Raw genomic sequence first — 17,910 nt, forward strand, 5'->3', positions numbered from 1 at the left:
ATCAAATTCAAAATGAGTGAATATTTGCAAAAAACAATAAAGTTTATCCATTTGAACATTAAATATCTTGTCTTTGTAGTGTATTCAATTGAATATAGGTTGAAAAGGATTTGCAAATCATCGTATTCTGTTTTTATTTATGTTTTACACAACGTCCCAACTTCATTGGAATTGGGATTGTAGATGGCAGCAATTTTTTATTAAGAATGTCTCAATACATTTGTCCTGTCATCCTTACTTCAATTATATGAAGCGTGCCAGTGCCGTATGCTGAAAAACAGCCCCACACCATGTTACCACCTCCAATCCTCACTGTTGATATGGTGTTTTTGGGGTGATATGCAGAGCCTTTTGATCTCGAAACATGGTGTGTATTATGGCATCCAAAGAGTTCAATTTTGGTCTCATCTGACCAGACTATATTCTCCCAGTATTTCACAGGTGTGTCTAAATGTTGTTGAGCAAACTTTAAACGTGCTTCCACATGCTTTTTCTTCAGCAATGGAGTCTTGTGTGGTGAGCACGCATACAGGCCATGGTAGTTGATTTATTGTTGGTAGTTGATTATTGTTTTCTTTGACAATTGTACCTACTGATTCCAGGTCTTTCTGTAGCTCTCCACAAGTGGTCATTGTCTCTTGGACAGCTCTTCTGATAATACTTTTCACTCCTTTGTCTGAAATCTTGCGGGGAGCACATGGTTGTGGCCAGTTTATGGTAATGCTTATATGGTAATGCAGTTTATGCTAAAAAGATCGCAGCAGAAAAAGACTTGCTTAAAAATAATATGCATAAATGTGGTGCCCTAATAAACTGTGTGTGCAGAAAATACTGCACTCAACATGCCACCAACATGAGTGAAACGGCAACTTTCATCTTGCTACAATATTAACATATATTGATATCATATATTAACCCATTACTGCTAATGTGAGCGAGGACAGGAGAAAGACCAGAGAGAAAAAGCACTTGGAAAACTACATTAAAGTATCACAGCCATACAGCTACCTCTCTGTTAACACCCCCAACACATCCTCTTACATGATCAGAAGCAGCGCTGAGTGGAGAGAAACGTGAAGATGCAGAGAGAACAGAGAGGAGAGACTAAACAAATGAAATGAGAACATCAACATCTCCCAGACTGTGAACAACGTGTGAAATCTGCTCTGCTCACAGCGACTGTGTGCGAGTGTGATGTGTGTGTTTGTGGTGAATGGTGTCAATGTCAAGTCATTTACATACTGCAGCAGAATCCCTGATAAGCATTTACCACAAACAGATCTGATAACTGTGTCTCAAACACACACAAACATGGGAACACTGGTCTTAAATTTATTTAAACCAGTTAAGTTACATATCTGCTATAACACTAACACTCAGCCTTCTTTTAGGGTTTTTGGTCACTTACAACAAAATACATATTTACAGTTTCTTCTTATTTTTCACGTTCACTGTTTGCCCACAGCCACCAGCTCGTCCCCAGTTGGACCACAGAACTGAAAACACCTGTAACCAAATCAAGATCTACCTAATCCACCCTGTTCGGCACTTTGTGCTCCACAGTGCTTGGAGTGTGTTTGTAGTGAGATGTTCAGGTCTTTGTATGAATCACTTTTAAATGCTTAATGTGAAAAAGTAATATGGCCTAATGTGCTACAACAAAAACCTCGGCACACCAAATTTCCCTCAGACTCAAACACTGCCTAATGCCAAAAGAATTAACCCATAATGCAGAAAGAACTTGGTGCTCATAGGTCTTTGTTTTAGTACATTAAGACATGGCTTTCAACGGAGAGAAAAGCAAATTTAATGAATGTCCCTAGAACGTCCCTGTTTTTGTGTGGTGGGAACTTTTAAAGAAATAATTGCCTCTGTGCTTTTAATGTGTACATTTTACTGATTGCATATTTCAGAGATTGAGTGTATGTGGTCTTCATCATCTTCTCACACTCCTATATCAGGTGAGAGTCTGTTGGTGTTGAAAAGCAGGTGTGGAACGTCGGCTGGCCTCAGCAGCCTGGTAGAGACCACCAAAACCTACAACAGACACACACAACACACAATATCTCACATTACATTTGCAGCAGACAAGAAAATATCAGAATCAATCAGAAACACATACAGTAGGGTCAAAAGATATGAGACCACATTGGAAACCTGGAAATAAACGAACAAATAAAAAAATAAAAAGAGGGGCGGCATGGTGGCGCAGTGGGTGGTGCTGTCGCCTGCACATTAGGCTAAATAGTAAGATATATTGAAACAAATGAGTGGTCAAGTACAAGCTCATCTGGGTTTAGTTCATGGTCAGTACTGGTTCATAGTGGAAAAGATCTGGGTGTATACCAAAGACAGACAACAACGTACAAACAAACAAAAACAAACACGCAGGCAAAGTTGTAAGTCACTTCTTGTAAGTCGCTCTGGATAAGAGCTTCTGCTAAATGCTGTAAATGTAAATGTTGTGAGTTATGCCTACATTCAGCTGAGGGGCAGGGGCTCAAAACAAAGTCTATATTTTCATTTACAGCTTTGATGTGCACGTTGTTTTCATGAAACGTAATGAATCTTGGTTTTAAAACGTATTGTAGTTTTTTTTTTTTTTTTTTACTCATAATCCTTTAGCACACGTTTGACATGTCATGGATACGACCAACATATTAAGTAGAGAACAAAATCTTACCGTTTTTAATTGGAGTAAAAAAAAACAAAAAACACTGTGCTGCTGCCAAACATGGGAGATGTTTAATTAAAAGAACATGGAGTGAGCTTTTCACTTTTACTGGCTTAGTTCCAATGATCTATGTAACACTGTTTCACTTCTTCAGTCACTCTGTAATAACTTTCATTCAAGTAGGAAATCAAATTTGCAGCACATTCATCCAAAGCCTGAGATTTAATTCAAACTTTCAAGCCTCAACTTGACGTGCATGCAAGTCAGGTTGAGAGAATACAGTACTCAGTGACATTGCTCTGAAGTCATGAAGTATTCAACACCGTATTTTTATCTAGGCTAAAGATAATGAAATCAGCCTTTGAGCAGCCAATGCTAGCTGTAACATTACCAACCAGAATGAGACACATTCCTGAGCAAAATAAGAGCTTTGAAAACATGAAGATCAGAGCAGTTGCTGAGAAGGCCAGAAAGTTTGTGCTCAGCAGATAAAGATGTTTTCAGGGCTACGTAATGCTAAACGAAGCCATCTAACCAGCTACTAAAGCATTATTTTCAGAGTTACTAACTAATGCTAACCATCTAAAGCATTATTTTCAGAGTTATCCTCTAATGCTAACCATCTAAAGCATTACTTTCAGAGTTACTAACTAATGCTAACCATCTAAACCATTATTTTCAGAGTTATCCTCTAATGCTAACATTTTAGGTAGGCATTGAATGCTAATCTACTAAAGCATTATTTTCAGAGCCATATAATTCTAACCACTCCATAAAGCTTTTTTCCAGTCATCTAACACACACTAGCAAAGAAACCTTTTTTTTCCAGATTCGTCTAATGCTAACCCATTATAAAGCATTTTTCAGAGCTATCTAACCAATAATATAACACTTCCTCAGAGCAATATGATGCTAACTAGCTAAATTTTGAATGAGCTCCTTAATGCTAACCAACTCAAAGCTTTTTCACAGCAATCTAACCAGCGATAAAACATTTTCCAGAGCTATCTAATGCTCTCAAGCTACACTTTTATGAGATCCTTAATGCTAACCAACAAATAAAGTACTGTTTTTCAGAATCATCTAATGCTAACCAGCAAAATACAACCAAAAATAATGACCATAATGTGGTCTTCAATTCATGCTACTGAATTTAGCATACTGCATTTGAGTGGAGAGTTGACGTAGGTGTTGAGGTAAGCTGCACCGTTATCTTCCTCCAACACTTTTTAGGGTCCATCTAAAAAAAAAAAAACCTTTAATAAATGATTGATTTGAGTCCTATTTATGGTGAATGAGCACATTTTCCTTTCACTAAGTGCACTGAAAAGACCTGGACTGCTAAAAAGCGTTTACATTTCTGTGGAGGAGAAGGACATTTACAGCAAGTTAGGCCTGGTGTTTGATCTTAGGCATTAGTCCTGAAATTCAACGTAAGTCTCAGACTGAGGACGCAGAAGAAGGGGCACACACTGAGGTCGGGTAGTGTGTGTGGGCTGCCCCGTCTGCCAGCTTCTCTGTTTTCTGCATTTATGATTTTCTGATTTATTCATGACACAGAGCTTTGATCCACAATAGCACCTTTCATTCAGCCTGGACTCAATTACGTCTCTATTCAGTCTGAGGGAGACACACTCTTTCTCTCTCTCTCTCACACACACACACACACACATTTTAATCAACTTTGATAGTCTATGATAATAAGCAACATGAATAACACTGATAACAGGGCCTCTGATGTCCTAATGAATACAGGCCAGTATGCTTGCGTGGACGCAAACAGGCACCCTGCCGTCATCCACACCAACATACACACAAACAAGCCGAGCACACAACAGATTACAGAAACATAAACATTTGTAAATAGAACTCTCTTCACCCATGCGAGGGATTACCATGTTAATAACAATAATCTAAACAGGATGGTGCTTGATAAGGCCTTATTCCCTTTGCAGATGAATTGAAACATATTTCATGAGGGGATCAAGCAGAAAAAAACAGAAACCAATATAAAATGTAGGTCACTGTCCCCTGCTGCCTCGTCTCATACATTCCCTCTCTTAATAAAAGGCCTAATTCATTTCTAATCATCTGAACATCTTGTACGTCTGTCACATCCTTGCACTGCAAGCCAAAGCTCTGCAGTAGAGCAGTAGGGCGCTACACCATTGAACCTCCACTGCAAAGCCTCTATGCTGCTTACTGTTTTTCTTCAGGCTGAAAGTTAATTAACACTTTCAGTCCAAAAACATTGTGGTGTTAAAACTGCTTTAACTGCCGGACTGAACGTTCAAAGTGGCACTCACTGTGATGATCATGGTGTAAAACAGGACATTAAAACATTTTTTTTAGCAAATCTGGCTGATTTTTAAGAACATTTGAGAGAAGAGACAGAACTAGGAGGCCATGGGGCTTATCATCTCAAATAACCATCATATATAGTGGAGTAAATTTGAGTTTAGACCTTCCTATTACTTTACGCTGTCCACAGTGGCATCCGTTCAAAATTTCCAGGCAAACCTTTTAGTAAACCTTAATTCAAATAGTCCACTTTAGATGCTTTGTAGATGCTTTCGAGTTACATTGAACTAAATATCTACTCAACTGACTATAATTTCCTTTAACTCTAAACCTGGTTCTAATCCCAACCCTGACCTTAAGTGACTCTTATTAGTCACACAACAGGGAAATGTCCCCTCCATATTTTAACCCATCTGTGCAGTGAAACACCACACATTAGTAAATGCACACACATTAGGGGCAGTGAACACACTTTCCCAGAGCAGTGGGTATCTGCAGCACCTGGGAGCAGTTGGAAGTTGGGTGGTTTGCTCAAGGGCACTTCAGTCACATACTGTCAGTTACGAGGTTCCCTAACCTCCAGCCTATGACTGCCCTATTCCTAACCTCAACCCAAAACCTAAGCCCAACTCTCACCCTGGTCCAGCCCTAACCCTGGTCCAAATCCTAACTGTAACCCCACCACTGTTATGAATCTACTGAGTACAGTTTATTAACAATTTGAACATACATAGATAGGGGACTATACTGGACTATCCAAATAAAGTGAGACCAGCATTTTTAATATCCCAAATACAATGTATGTCCAAAAGTATCCAGACACGCCTTCTAATTAGCAAATTCAGCTACTTTAAGGTGCACCTATTGGTGATACAGGTGCTCAACTGCTTGCATTATCTCCACAGAAAAACATTACCAACAGAGTGAGATGCTCTGGAGCAGCCAAGCCCCAAAGCCAGCACCAACTAGAGGGGTATAAATCCCTCCAGAACTAGGCTGTAAAGCAGAGAAACTGTTCTCTGGAGTGTTGGAGCTCCACTGAGTACCTTTGGGATTAGCTGAAGTGGAGTTTCAGAATCCAACAGCACTATCTGAGCTCACTAATGCTCTTGTTCCAACATCTAGTGCAAAGCCTTTAGAGAAGGACAGAGGTTGTTACTGCAGAAAAGAGAGATAAACTCCCTATTAATAGCCTTGATTTCAGAAGAAATGTAGAGCAGGTGTCTAAAAACTTTTGGACATACAATGTACATTTGGTTAAGGCAGCACACTAAGCTCCAAAAGATCATTTCGTGATCCAACTGGAATTCCATAAAGTAATTATTTTGGTCTATTTTGGTTTATTTTAAACTGGACCAGTTCTTTTTTTCACACATATTTGAGTGACAGTTCGACATAATTTCCCAAAATAGGCCACGTGTACCCCTGCACAATTTAGTGTACAACAGCACCAGAGTTAGGAACCTGTGATCTAGTACTGGAAGATCTTTACTGGCTTTATTTCATATGACAAGCTTGATGTGGAAGCAGTTCTGAAATTTCTTGCCAAACAAAAACTCAGTTTACACTTGGTCATTTAGCACAGCTAGAATCTGGATTGTATCCTGGTATAGTTTTCGTAGTCAAATGCATCTCCAGTCAGTCATGATAAAGCAGGTGCTTTATTTATTTATGATTTGTATGTACAAATCAGCTCATAGCATGGCAACTAATTGCCTGTGTTGTTCCTTGTTTGTGTTTTTCCTGTTATGTGTAAAACATGGTGGCCTTAATTTTCTTAAACTTAAGTTTACAAAGGACATTTGTTTTAGGGCGTTTTCACACTTGGGCCGTGTCAGTGCCTGAAGTGGACTCAGACCGCTGAGTCGTGTTTTTCTGTGCATATGTGAACAAGCCAAACAAACTAGGACCCTTCTAAACAGCCCCAAAAACCTCGAGAGATGGTCTCAGTTCGGTTCGTTTGTTGTTTAAGTGGCTTGATTGATTTGTGCATTGTGAAAACAAAATGGATCCAGTCTGCTTTTGCTTTGCTTTATGGTGAAGACCATGAGGCTCAGAATACACAGAGCCACAGTCTTCCAGCACTTCAGCAGTTAAAGCAGACCACCAATGGTCATTTATAAGGTTCTACTGAGGGTAAAGCCTGTCCGTGATCTCTGACAAGACAGCAGCCTGACATATTAGAGCAATAACATGTAAAAGCCCCCATGATTTTACCATGTTAAAGGCTCACGCTGGGAACACAGAGTTTTAGCTGCTTTCACACTTAACGCTAAATGAAAATGAAAACTCACCGCTTCTCTTTCAAACACTACTTCATTGCAGACGTGGATTTTTGCCGAGTGAAGCTCAATAATGACACGCAGGGCCATTTTACAATTTTGCACGTTGCACCATGGGCAATCTTTCAGTGCAGGGAATTGGAGAGGAGCTGGCATGTCTGGTAGTTCCTCTCGCCAGCCGAAAGGTTAGCTTTATCAGACAAGGCTGCCCACTTTGAGAGCTCTGCGCACATCATGAGTGGTGTGAAAGGGGTCTGAGCTCTAATGGAGTTGTGGTCTGAATAAGATGTGGTCTGAGATCTCATCAGTGCTAAAAAGGATCAGAAAGAAAACTGAGTCCTCTTTATAGTTCACTTACATTAAGAACACAATAAGAGCTGAGGTCATTTGCACTTGGTTCCCTTTCAGGTTCACTTTGACAGAACTCAGTTAGGTTCATTTAAAAAGAATAACATGTGAAAACACACTTAGCCAGCACGGTTGTGGACCACATGCGTTGTGATGTAATGTATTAGGAGGGGGTTTCGACATCAGCCAGGGTTTGAGGGATTAATTCTTATGACATCTGTCTAAAATGCATCTCCGAACAACAACTGAAGTTTGCTGAATATAATCCTCATACTCAGGATGAATGAAGCCAGACAAGTTGGTCTGAGCGACTATTCTGAATCATGCGTCCACATCTGCCCTGCATATTTTGTGTACTTTCCCCATTCTAAGACTCCTGATCCAGCTAATCAGCTGATATTAACAGCTCTTCCTGAGTTGCGTTGGTGTATTAGAGCAGGGCAGCACTAACATGTCCAGGACAGCAGTTACTCCATGACCAGGAGTGTCAACAACTGTATTATGTGGAAGTCTATGTACTCACCTGTGTCCCCGCTTTATGGGAGGAGACAACCTCACGAACGAGGCGGAGCTCTGAAGGGGTGACTCCGCCCACCAGGACAAGAAACAGTAAAGGGTGATCACTCGGGTGGGGCCGATTGACCTACAGGACAGAGGGACAGTTGTGAACAATAATGAGTTTAACGTGTCTGTTTGCTTTAATTCATCCAAAATTTGATTGAGAACATTCTCTCTCTCTCTCTCTCTCTCTGTCTTTTTCTCTCCACTCTTGCCATTTCTCTCCCAGTTTCTCTCTTAATCTTTCTCTCACTAACTCTCATTTCCTCTCTCTCTCCTTATATCACACTATTACTTCTCTCAATAACCTTCTCCTCCTCTCTCACACTTTCAAACACTTTCTTTCTCTATCACTCTTCCCCCCCTTCATACTATCACTCTCCTTCTCTCACCATTTCTCTCTTATTTTTTCTCCCACTATCTCTCTCACTTTCTCCTTTTATCACACTATCACTTTCTCTTTTAATCACTTTCTCCCCTCTCTCACACTTTCAATCACTTTCTTTCTCTTTCTATCACTCTTCCTCCTCTCACACTATCACTCTCCTTCTCCCTCTCTGGCACGTCTTCTCTTTCTATCACCTTTCTTTTGCATGTTCTTGCACTTTCTTTTTTTGACTCTATCAGTCACTCTCTCTCTCATTCTTTCTCCCTCTATTTCTCTTGCTTTTTCCATGTTCTCTTTCTCCCCTCACACTTTCTCTCTTCTTCTCTTGCCCTCTCTCTCTCCTGCCCTTTCTCTCTTTCAATCACTCCCTCTCATTCTTTCCTCCTATATTGCTCTTTTTCGCTTAGTTTCTCTCTTTCTCCCCTTTCTCATTCTTTCTCATTCTGTCCTGCACTCTCTATCATTCTTTCTCCTTCTCTCTTGCACCCTCTCTCAAGCTTTTACTGTCACTTTCTTTCTCCCTCTCTCACTCTTTCTCCCCTCCTCTATCTTGGTATCTTGTACTGTTGCTGTGCTTCATTATAATCACTGGGAATCAAGTCAATAAATGAGCTATAAAGTTTCCATTTTTAACTTTGATTACTGGGATAAACTACTCAAACATCATGACTGTGCAAATGCACAACAGACACCAGGTTTTCCCACAGTTTTTATCAGGAGGTAAAGCAACTGTCCTCAACATGGAGCAGTAGGTGGACATGAACATGCGTAAATATTTAATAGCAGAAATAAACAAATGTTTGTATATATATGCTTAAAAGCAAGTTAACCACTGAACAGCCAGAATGTTACTAATGCTTATTGCTGTTGTCGGACGAAAACCTTGTATCCCCATTTTGTTTAGGTTGTTTTTTAATTTTGAACATACTCTGAAAAAAAAAATCTGGTTCCATTGACTTACATTAAGAGTAAAGTCATTTTTATCATCTTCTATAAAGTTAGAATTTTATAGCCTTAAAACACATATTATAGCATTACATTAAGGTAATTAAATAATAATATTGTATTTCCCATCGCTTTTAACGTAACTTCACACAATGATCCATACTATTCTGTAAACCACAATGACAAGCCCGTGGGACCTTAATGAAAACCTGGATGTGGTTTGTGTAAACTGAGACAAATTCTGGATATGCATTTATAGAACAGATGACTATTGACTTCTAATTTACATTTACGGCATTTGGCTGACACTCTTATCCAGAGCGACTTACAATTTGATCATTTTTTACATAGGTAGGCCAAGGTGGTGTTAGGAGTCTTGCCCAGGGACCCTTATTGGTGTAGTGTAGGGTGCTTGCCCTGGTGGGGGATTGAACCCCAGTCTACAGCGTAGAAGGCAAAGGTGTTAACCACTACACTAACCAACCACTAATGTTTACTAGCAATGTTTAGCCTCAGTGCTAAACACCAAACATATCTTGTCTAATTAACTACATCTGTTGGGAGTTGACTACTGTCTAAATTTGATTTCTCGTCAAATTATTCCTTAAAGATTAACAGCTGAATAAATGGTGAGCAGTACAAGGCATTATGCATGCAGACCTGCTGGTCAGTCTTTTTCTCTCTCACTTTCTAACTCCAGCAGTGTAGTGAGTCAGACTTCAGTTAGAGGGCTGGGGTGAGATTGGACATTTCCACACAAACACAGCTTGAACCCATCCATTATGACTGACACATGCACACATACACAGAGGCAAAGGCTCACATCCACAAAGGAATAAAGACGAGCCAAAAAGTGCACGTACACAGAGAGAGAAGCACAGACACTCTCTGAAATACACACTCAAAAGGAGCCAAAAAACACACACACACGCTCTCGCACACATGCAGATGCTTGGTTTGAGCAAGCCACGCTGGAGCTCGGTCAGTCCTGCTGTGCGTGATTGGCCTGTCAGACATAATGACAGTGTGCGATTGGCTGAGTGGAGTGGCGAGTCTGTGAATAGTAATCAGGCAATCAGAGGGACAGGCGCAGGAGGGCAGGGCCTGAAGATAGGCTGCAATGCAACGTGCTGCACTGGAAACTAACCTGGCATGGACAGACATGTGTTTCAGAGAAAGAAAGAGGAAAAACAGCCAGACGAATGAACATTTGCATAGCATGCATGTGGCTTTGAAGGTTTCATCTAATGCTTTATCGATTAAGATATTATCTAAGGGTCATTTAACTCTCCAAGACCAATATAATTAGACTGGTTCATGACTGTATGTGAGCGTGTGTGCGTGTGAGGGTGTGTTAGACACACCTCAATACAGACACATACCCCAAAGGACGAGAACACATACAGCATGAACATGTGCACCTGCAGCAACGTTTTCACATCACCACAAAGACACACACCTACCTTTTGCCATGTGCATCAGACAGACATATATAGAAAATTAGAGTGAAAAGTTGGAGATAGACAAGAAAGACAAGGGGATCGAGACAGCAATAGAGAGATAGAAAGAAAGAAAAAAGAGAAAAACAAAGAAAAGGAGAAAGATTTATTTATTTATTTATCCTCAGTCATTATGCACAGAGCAAACAGCACTTCACCAGACTAATAGGGTAGGCTGTCAGTTCTCTCAGCACTGAGAGCAGAAGATTTGTTCTATGATAATAAAGCACACACAGCCTGGGTGTGTGTAAGTATGGTTGTGGAGGAGAGGGGTTAGTGAAAAAAGCTATAGACAAGCTCCAGCAGCTCTCAGCTGAGTGTGCTGGTATGTAATCAAGGATAATGCAGTAGAGTTTACATAACAACCTCCCACAGCTCGGAATACCAGTTCAGTTCAGTCTCCGAGACTCAGCCCAGCCTAGCCTCACTCACCCCTGGGTATGACTGACCTCAAACTTGTAACTAACTAAAAGTCATCCTAAACTATTTTCATGACTAACTATAATCCACCACAAGCTATAACAATTACAATGTACTGTAATTAGCCCAAAACTATACATACAACTAACATTACATCTCACCCCAAACTACACCTACAACTAACTTTACTTCATCTCAAACTACACTTACAACTAATTATAACTCACCCCAATCTACACTTGTAACTGTCTCACTCCAAACTACACCTATAACTCATTACAACTCACCCCAATCTAAACCTGTAACTGTCTTACTTCAAACTACACCTACAACTCATTACAACTCACCCCAATCTACACTTGTAACTGTCTCACTCCAAACTACACCTATAACTCATTACAACTCACCCCAATCTAAACCTGTAACTGTCTTACTCCAAACTACACCTACAACTCATTACAACTCACCCCGATCTACACTTGTAACTGTCTCACTCCAAACTACACCTATAACTCATTACAACTCACCCCAATCTACACTTGTAACTGTCTCACTCCAAACTACACCTATATCTATTTCACCCCAAACTACGCCTATAACTCATTACAACTCACCCCGATCTACACTTGTAACTGTCTCACTCCAAACTACACCTATATCTATTTCACCCCAAACTACACCTACAACTCATTACAACTCACCCCGATCTACACTTGTAACTGTCTCACTCCAAACTACACCTATAACTCATTACAACTCACCCCAATCTACACTTGTAACTGTCTCACTCCAAACTACACCTATATCTATTTCACCCCAAACTACACCTATAACTCATTACAACTCACCCCAATCTACACTTGTAACTGTCTCACTCCAAACTACACCTATATCTATTTCACCCCAAACTACGCCTATAACTCATCACAACTCACCCCAATCTACACCTATAATTGTCTCACCCCAAACTACACCTAACCATCTCACCCCAAACTATACCTATAACTAATTCTCACTCTAAACTACTACTCTCATCCTAAATATACCTATAACCAACTATAATTGGGCAGTCATGGGCTGGTTAGGAAGTTGGCCCTGTGACCGGAAGGTTGCTGGTTCGATCCCCAGTGCTGACAGTCCATGACTGAGGTGTCCTTGAGCAAGACACCTAACTCCCAACTGCTGCCCCCTTGTGTGTGTGTGTGTGTGTGTGTGTGTGTGTTTGCGCGTGTGGGTGCTGACTAGTGTGTATGTGGCGTTTCACCACGGATGGGTTAAATGCCCCGTTTGTGGGATTAAAAAAGTATCACTTAACTTATAAGTTACCCCAACTACATCTGTAACTAATCATAACCCACTCCAAACTACACATATAACCAACTCTCACACCAAACTACACCTATAACTATCTCACCCCAAACTACACCTAAAACTATCTTACTCCAAACTACACCTGTAACTCTCACCCCCGACTAGACCTATAACTATCTTACTCCAAACTACACCTATCACTATTTTATTCCAAACTACACCTATTTCGCTCCAAACTACACCTATAAGTATCTTACTCCAAACTACACCTACAACTAACATTCCATTTCACCCCGAACTACATATAACAAACTCATCCCAAACCCCTACACCTGTAACTGTCACTACCAAACTACACCTATAACTGTCACCCCAAACTACACTTATAACTGACTTACTCACCCCAAACTACACCTATAACTGTCACCCCAAACTACACTTATAACTGACTTGCTCACCCCAAACTACACCTATAACTGTCACCTCAAACTACACTTATAACTGACTTGCTCACCCCAAACTACACCTATAACTGTCACCTCAAACTATGCCTACAACTATCTATAACTCATTCCAAACTACACCTATAACCATCTCATTCCAAGATACACATATAACCATCTATAACTCACTCCAAACTGTACCTACCACTAACATTCCATCTCATCCCACACTGCACCTATATCCAGGGTTGAGATGTAACAGAATACATGTATTGGGAATATATATTCAGAATTCAGAAATTAAGTATCTGTATTTAGTCCAAGTTACATTTTGAAAAGGCCGTTTTCAGAATACAGTTACCGTTTACATTTGTAGGAGAATACTTATTCCCAAAATAATAATTAAAAAAAGGACTACTATTTCCCCAAAAAACAGAGAGACACTTGAAAGAGACCCATGGGACTGATAAACTTTGAAATTTCAGTATACTGCCTTAATGCTCCTTAATTCTGCTTAATTCACCCTCAATAAGAACCTTTGGTGAACCCTTAATAAGACATGATTAACATCTGGCCTGCATTATTGCATTTAACTGAAATGGTTTATGTTTGTTAGATTATGTGAATGCGTTCTTCAGAACACACAAAGAACATCTGTGGCTGCTCACAGCATGTAATACAGCAGTCAGTTTGGTCAGAGGCTCCTTTGCATATTGCAGATTGTGATACTGTGTCGATAATGTAAAGGCTGATCCTGTGATAATAATTAGCAAAGGCCATACTGTCCAGCCCTCACACTTAGGTACATGTTTGTGTATTATCTGGTATATTTGGTATCATATATACTGTATATGTGTATTTGTGCGTGCATGCTACCTTCATAAACATGCTGAAGCCGGTCTTTAGCAGATCAGTCAGTCCTCCTGAAGTGTGTTCTATGTCAGGGCACTCAGGCCGGTTCGGGTTGAAGATCTCTTCTAGGACCTGCTTCAGGAATGGACGATATGTGGCCTGCACAGATAACACAAAACGGGATTAGGGGTATTAATCCAAGAGTGCTATGGGGACATGGGGGCTCAGAAATAGCACCAAACACACACACTCACACACACACACACACAGAAACACACAAACACCCAGGGTAGCATCCAGGCTCTGCTGATTCTGGGATTAGTATGCATGAAGGAAGACTCATCGCTGAAAGAGCTCCCATTGAGATGACCTCAGTGTGCCGAGCTGGATCAGAGAAGAACGCGCAGGGATGCATGTGTTTATACCAGTGAAGCAAAGAAGGATATATATGTGAGCATATGAGAGGCTTCTGTTCATGAGAGGTCAATGCTTCACAAAAAAACAAACTACAGAGCAAAATCAGTCAGAATCAAAAATTTCAGGGCTGCCAAATTTAAAAATACATCTGCACGTATATTCAAAAAGTTGCATTTAAAACATTGCAGATACAAAAGTCTAACTAAACCAAAGAGATAGTTGGCAAAAAAACAACAACAAAAAAAAAATTTTTTCCTTTACCTCAACTGCAACCGATGTGCAAACTCGTCTGATATTTGCGTCTTTAATTTTTTTCGTAGGAATAATGTAGCTAATGTAATGGAAGCATTTAGCCTCCTATTAGCATTGTGCAAATGACATGCCTAAAACCATGTTGACTTGCTAAGCAATCCCTAAAAGCCTTGCTTATGAGAGTTTCTGACACTATATGATACACTGTTAAATAAAAAAGAATGTAAAATTATTTTGAATTGCTTAATTAGTAGCAGCCTGAATTTTATCTGTGATTTTTTATTGTACATTGTTCATCTGATGACAATGGATGATTATACTGATCAGATTATCCCCTGTAATTAAATTAGCATCCTTTCAATATAGTATATTTTTAAATATTTTTCTTACATTTAAGAATATCTTTCTTTGGCTTTTGTGTCTCTCTGAGGTCTGTAGTCTGTTTATGTGGTTTTTGGTCTCTTTTCAGACATCATGACGCTTGGAGGCTTATAATTCCTTCAGAACGTTATTGTAACATGAGAATAGGACTTGTTTATGCCCATCTCCAAAGTATACCAGATATGGAGCTGGAACTGGGTATTTCCATCATTGTGTAACTGGGGGAAATATGACTGGAGATTTCTGGGGACCCTTTAAGCCCTTGGGGCTAACTGAGAGCGCTGTTGCAGGTGTCATTAGAATATGCATGAGGCACATTTTTGTTTTTGACTAAACTTAACCAGTGACTGGGTAATATTCTCAATTCCCCTCCCTCATCTCTCTCTCTCTCTCATTTGGCTTTTGAGCTTTTCTACTTCAGATATGTTGCATATATGTTCTTAATAGTGCCTTCCTTTTACTGTTCCTGTAATCCTGAAAAAAAAAAAAAATTAAAATTTGCACTTCTTTTATGCAAATTCCAATCTGTGATCTTCTATTCTTTGCATTTGAAGTATATGACAGGTATTATAAATGGGAATTTATCGTACATTTCTATTTTTTTTATCTTATTTATGTCATGTGAATTGACCAAGCATAGCAAAAGTGTTCCACTGCATGGACTCCATGAATGGTTTGCAGTCCAGACCTGTATTTTATATGCAATGCAGACAGGCTTACATAACCATCCATTTTATTCTCAATGTGCTAATGTTAGCGCCTATGCAAACTCCATGAAAAAAAACTAAACTACACACACACACACACACACACACACACACACACACACACACACACACACACACACACATTTTAGTCAGCTTTTATACTCTATGATAATAAGCAACATGAATAACACTGATAACAGGGCCTCTCTCTTTCTCTCTCTCTCTCTCTCTCTCTCTCTATCTATCTATCTATCTATCTATCTATCTATCTATCTATCTATCTATCTATCTATCTATCTATCTATCTATCTATCTATCTATCTATCTATCTATATATATATATATATATATATATATATATGTGTGTATGCTAGCAATTCAGTGCTGCTAAGCCACACAAACAAGCCAATCTATTTTGAAATTCTAGATGACCCAGCTGAGGGCCATAAACCCAGAGCTTGAAAACTATGGTTCCCGAAAGTTAAGCTCTGTGTAATGAGCAGTTCCGGAGGAAAGGCCAGAGACGGTGGTCATTAATGTTAGAGACGTAGGAGAATGTTTAAAGCTTGGAGTACTGTTATCTGTGAACAGTCATCATCGACAGCACATATAGCAAAAGTGCTGCTGTTTTTAGAGATGAACAATGATAATAATAACATGATGAGTCATATATTGTGAGCGTACTGACTGAGGAATGTAGGGCCACTCCAATCAACAGCTTCTGTTAAGCTTTGACTAGTAACGGTCAAAAATAGCACCTGCTCAGTTCAGCACTGACCTCTAGATAATGATGCATGCAGTAAGGAATGTGGGTGCGGGTGTGCGTGAGGGGACAGCACAATGTAAAATCTGTTTTAGGGCACATATTTCTGCCTGTTTAAGACTCTAAATAGACAAAGGATATTTTATGGGGTCCCACAATGTATACAATATCTGAGTATACACCAAAAGACAGTAACTACTTGAATCAAACCACAAAGATTACAAAAAATGGAAGAATAATGAATGAATGAAAGAAGTCAGTAAACAGTCAGGCAGTCTAAGTTGTGTAACGTTTAATATGATATTGAATGGTGTTATGAAATGCTGACTGAGTTAGTAATTATACATACATATGTAAATGAGACTATAAACACTAAACAGTTTATACTTACATGCAATATTGTGCTCTCTAAAATAGCTACATGCACTCTACAAGTAAAGGACCCTAAACGGGTCTCATCTGTTAGTGCCTTTATTTACAGAAGCATAGCAGAATTAATGAGACTATCCTATAAAAAGTTTTAAAAAGTTATTTTAGCTTTAGTTATGAAAGGATGATAAGCTTGCACAGTAATAACTCAGAAATAACGAATTAAACAGCATTTTTTTCTCCGTGGTCTGCTAGTTTCTTTAAGGGTCCGTGTGTAGCACCTAAAAGCCTGTTAAAAACATCACCACGACTGTGATAAGAAAGGCCACTTGCTTAGAAATAGTACAAATAATCTGAAATGGACATGAAAGGCCTCCATAGTCATACTGACAGACTAGTTGTCAATTACAAACAGTCCTTTATCATCAATTCTCATTGATTCCTCCAGATTGAGACATGAGACTAAAGAAAGGATTCCAGTCTTTTCCAGATATGAAATCAGACACTTTTCACTTGCAATGATCACCGTTAGTATATTACTGTGTGATAATGTCGAATGTTATTGACAACAGAAAAGACAGAGTACAGATGGCACGTAGCTTTCATTATTTCTGTTTTCCTTTTCTCTCCTGTGGTCCACCTATGACATCTGTGGGGGGTATACACCAATGAGGCATAAGATTATGACCACCTCTTTGTTTCTACGCTCATTGTCCCTTTTATCAGCTCCACTTACTGTATAGGTTCACATTGTAGTTCTACAGTTACAGACTGTAGTCCATCTGTTTCTCTGATACTTTGTTAGCCCCCTTTTACCCTGTTCTTCAGTGGTCATGACCCCCATGGACCCTCACAGAGCAGGTACTATTTGGGTGGTGGATCATTCTCACCTCAGTGTCACTGCTGGACTGAGAATAGTCCACCAAATCAATGTACAAAAAACATGACAATTTTTACATGACAATTTTCCAACCTTTCTTCATCCCTGGCTGTTACAGAG

The 17,910-nt window shown here is 39.6% G+C and overlaps 1 protein-coding gene across 1 annotated transcript in view; it reads right to left on the bottom strand.

Annotated features, from left to right (window-relative positions):
- Positions 1-1,312: 1,312 nt before the first annotated feature.
- The window catches only part of scfd2 (sec1 family domain containing 2), a 231,333-nt gene continuing 214,735 nt past the window's right edge, over positions 1,313-17,910 (bottom strand). The window contains exons 7-9 of the mRNA XM_017687970.2: positions 14,046-14,180; positions 8,129-8,248; positions 1,313-2,037 (exon numbers count right to left, since the gene is read on the bottom strand). Coding sequence (XP_017543459.2) covers positions 1,945-2,037; positions 8,129-8,248; positions 14,046-14,180 — 348 coding nt within the window. The 3' untranslated portion in view covers positions 1,313-1,944. The remainder of the gene's footprint in view (positions 2,038-8,128; positions 8,249-14,045; positions 14,181-17,910) is intronic.

This window comes from Pygocentrus nattereri, chromosome 4, assembly GCF_015220715.1.
Source record: "Pygocentrus nattereri isolate fPygNat1 chromosome 4, fPygNat1.pri, whole genome shotgun sequence".
Taxonomy (NCBI): domain Eukaryota; kingdom Metazoa; phylum Chordata; class Actinopteri; order Characiformes; family Serrasalmidae; genus Pygocentrus; species Pygocentrus nattereri.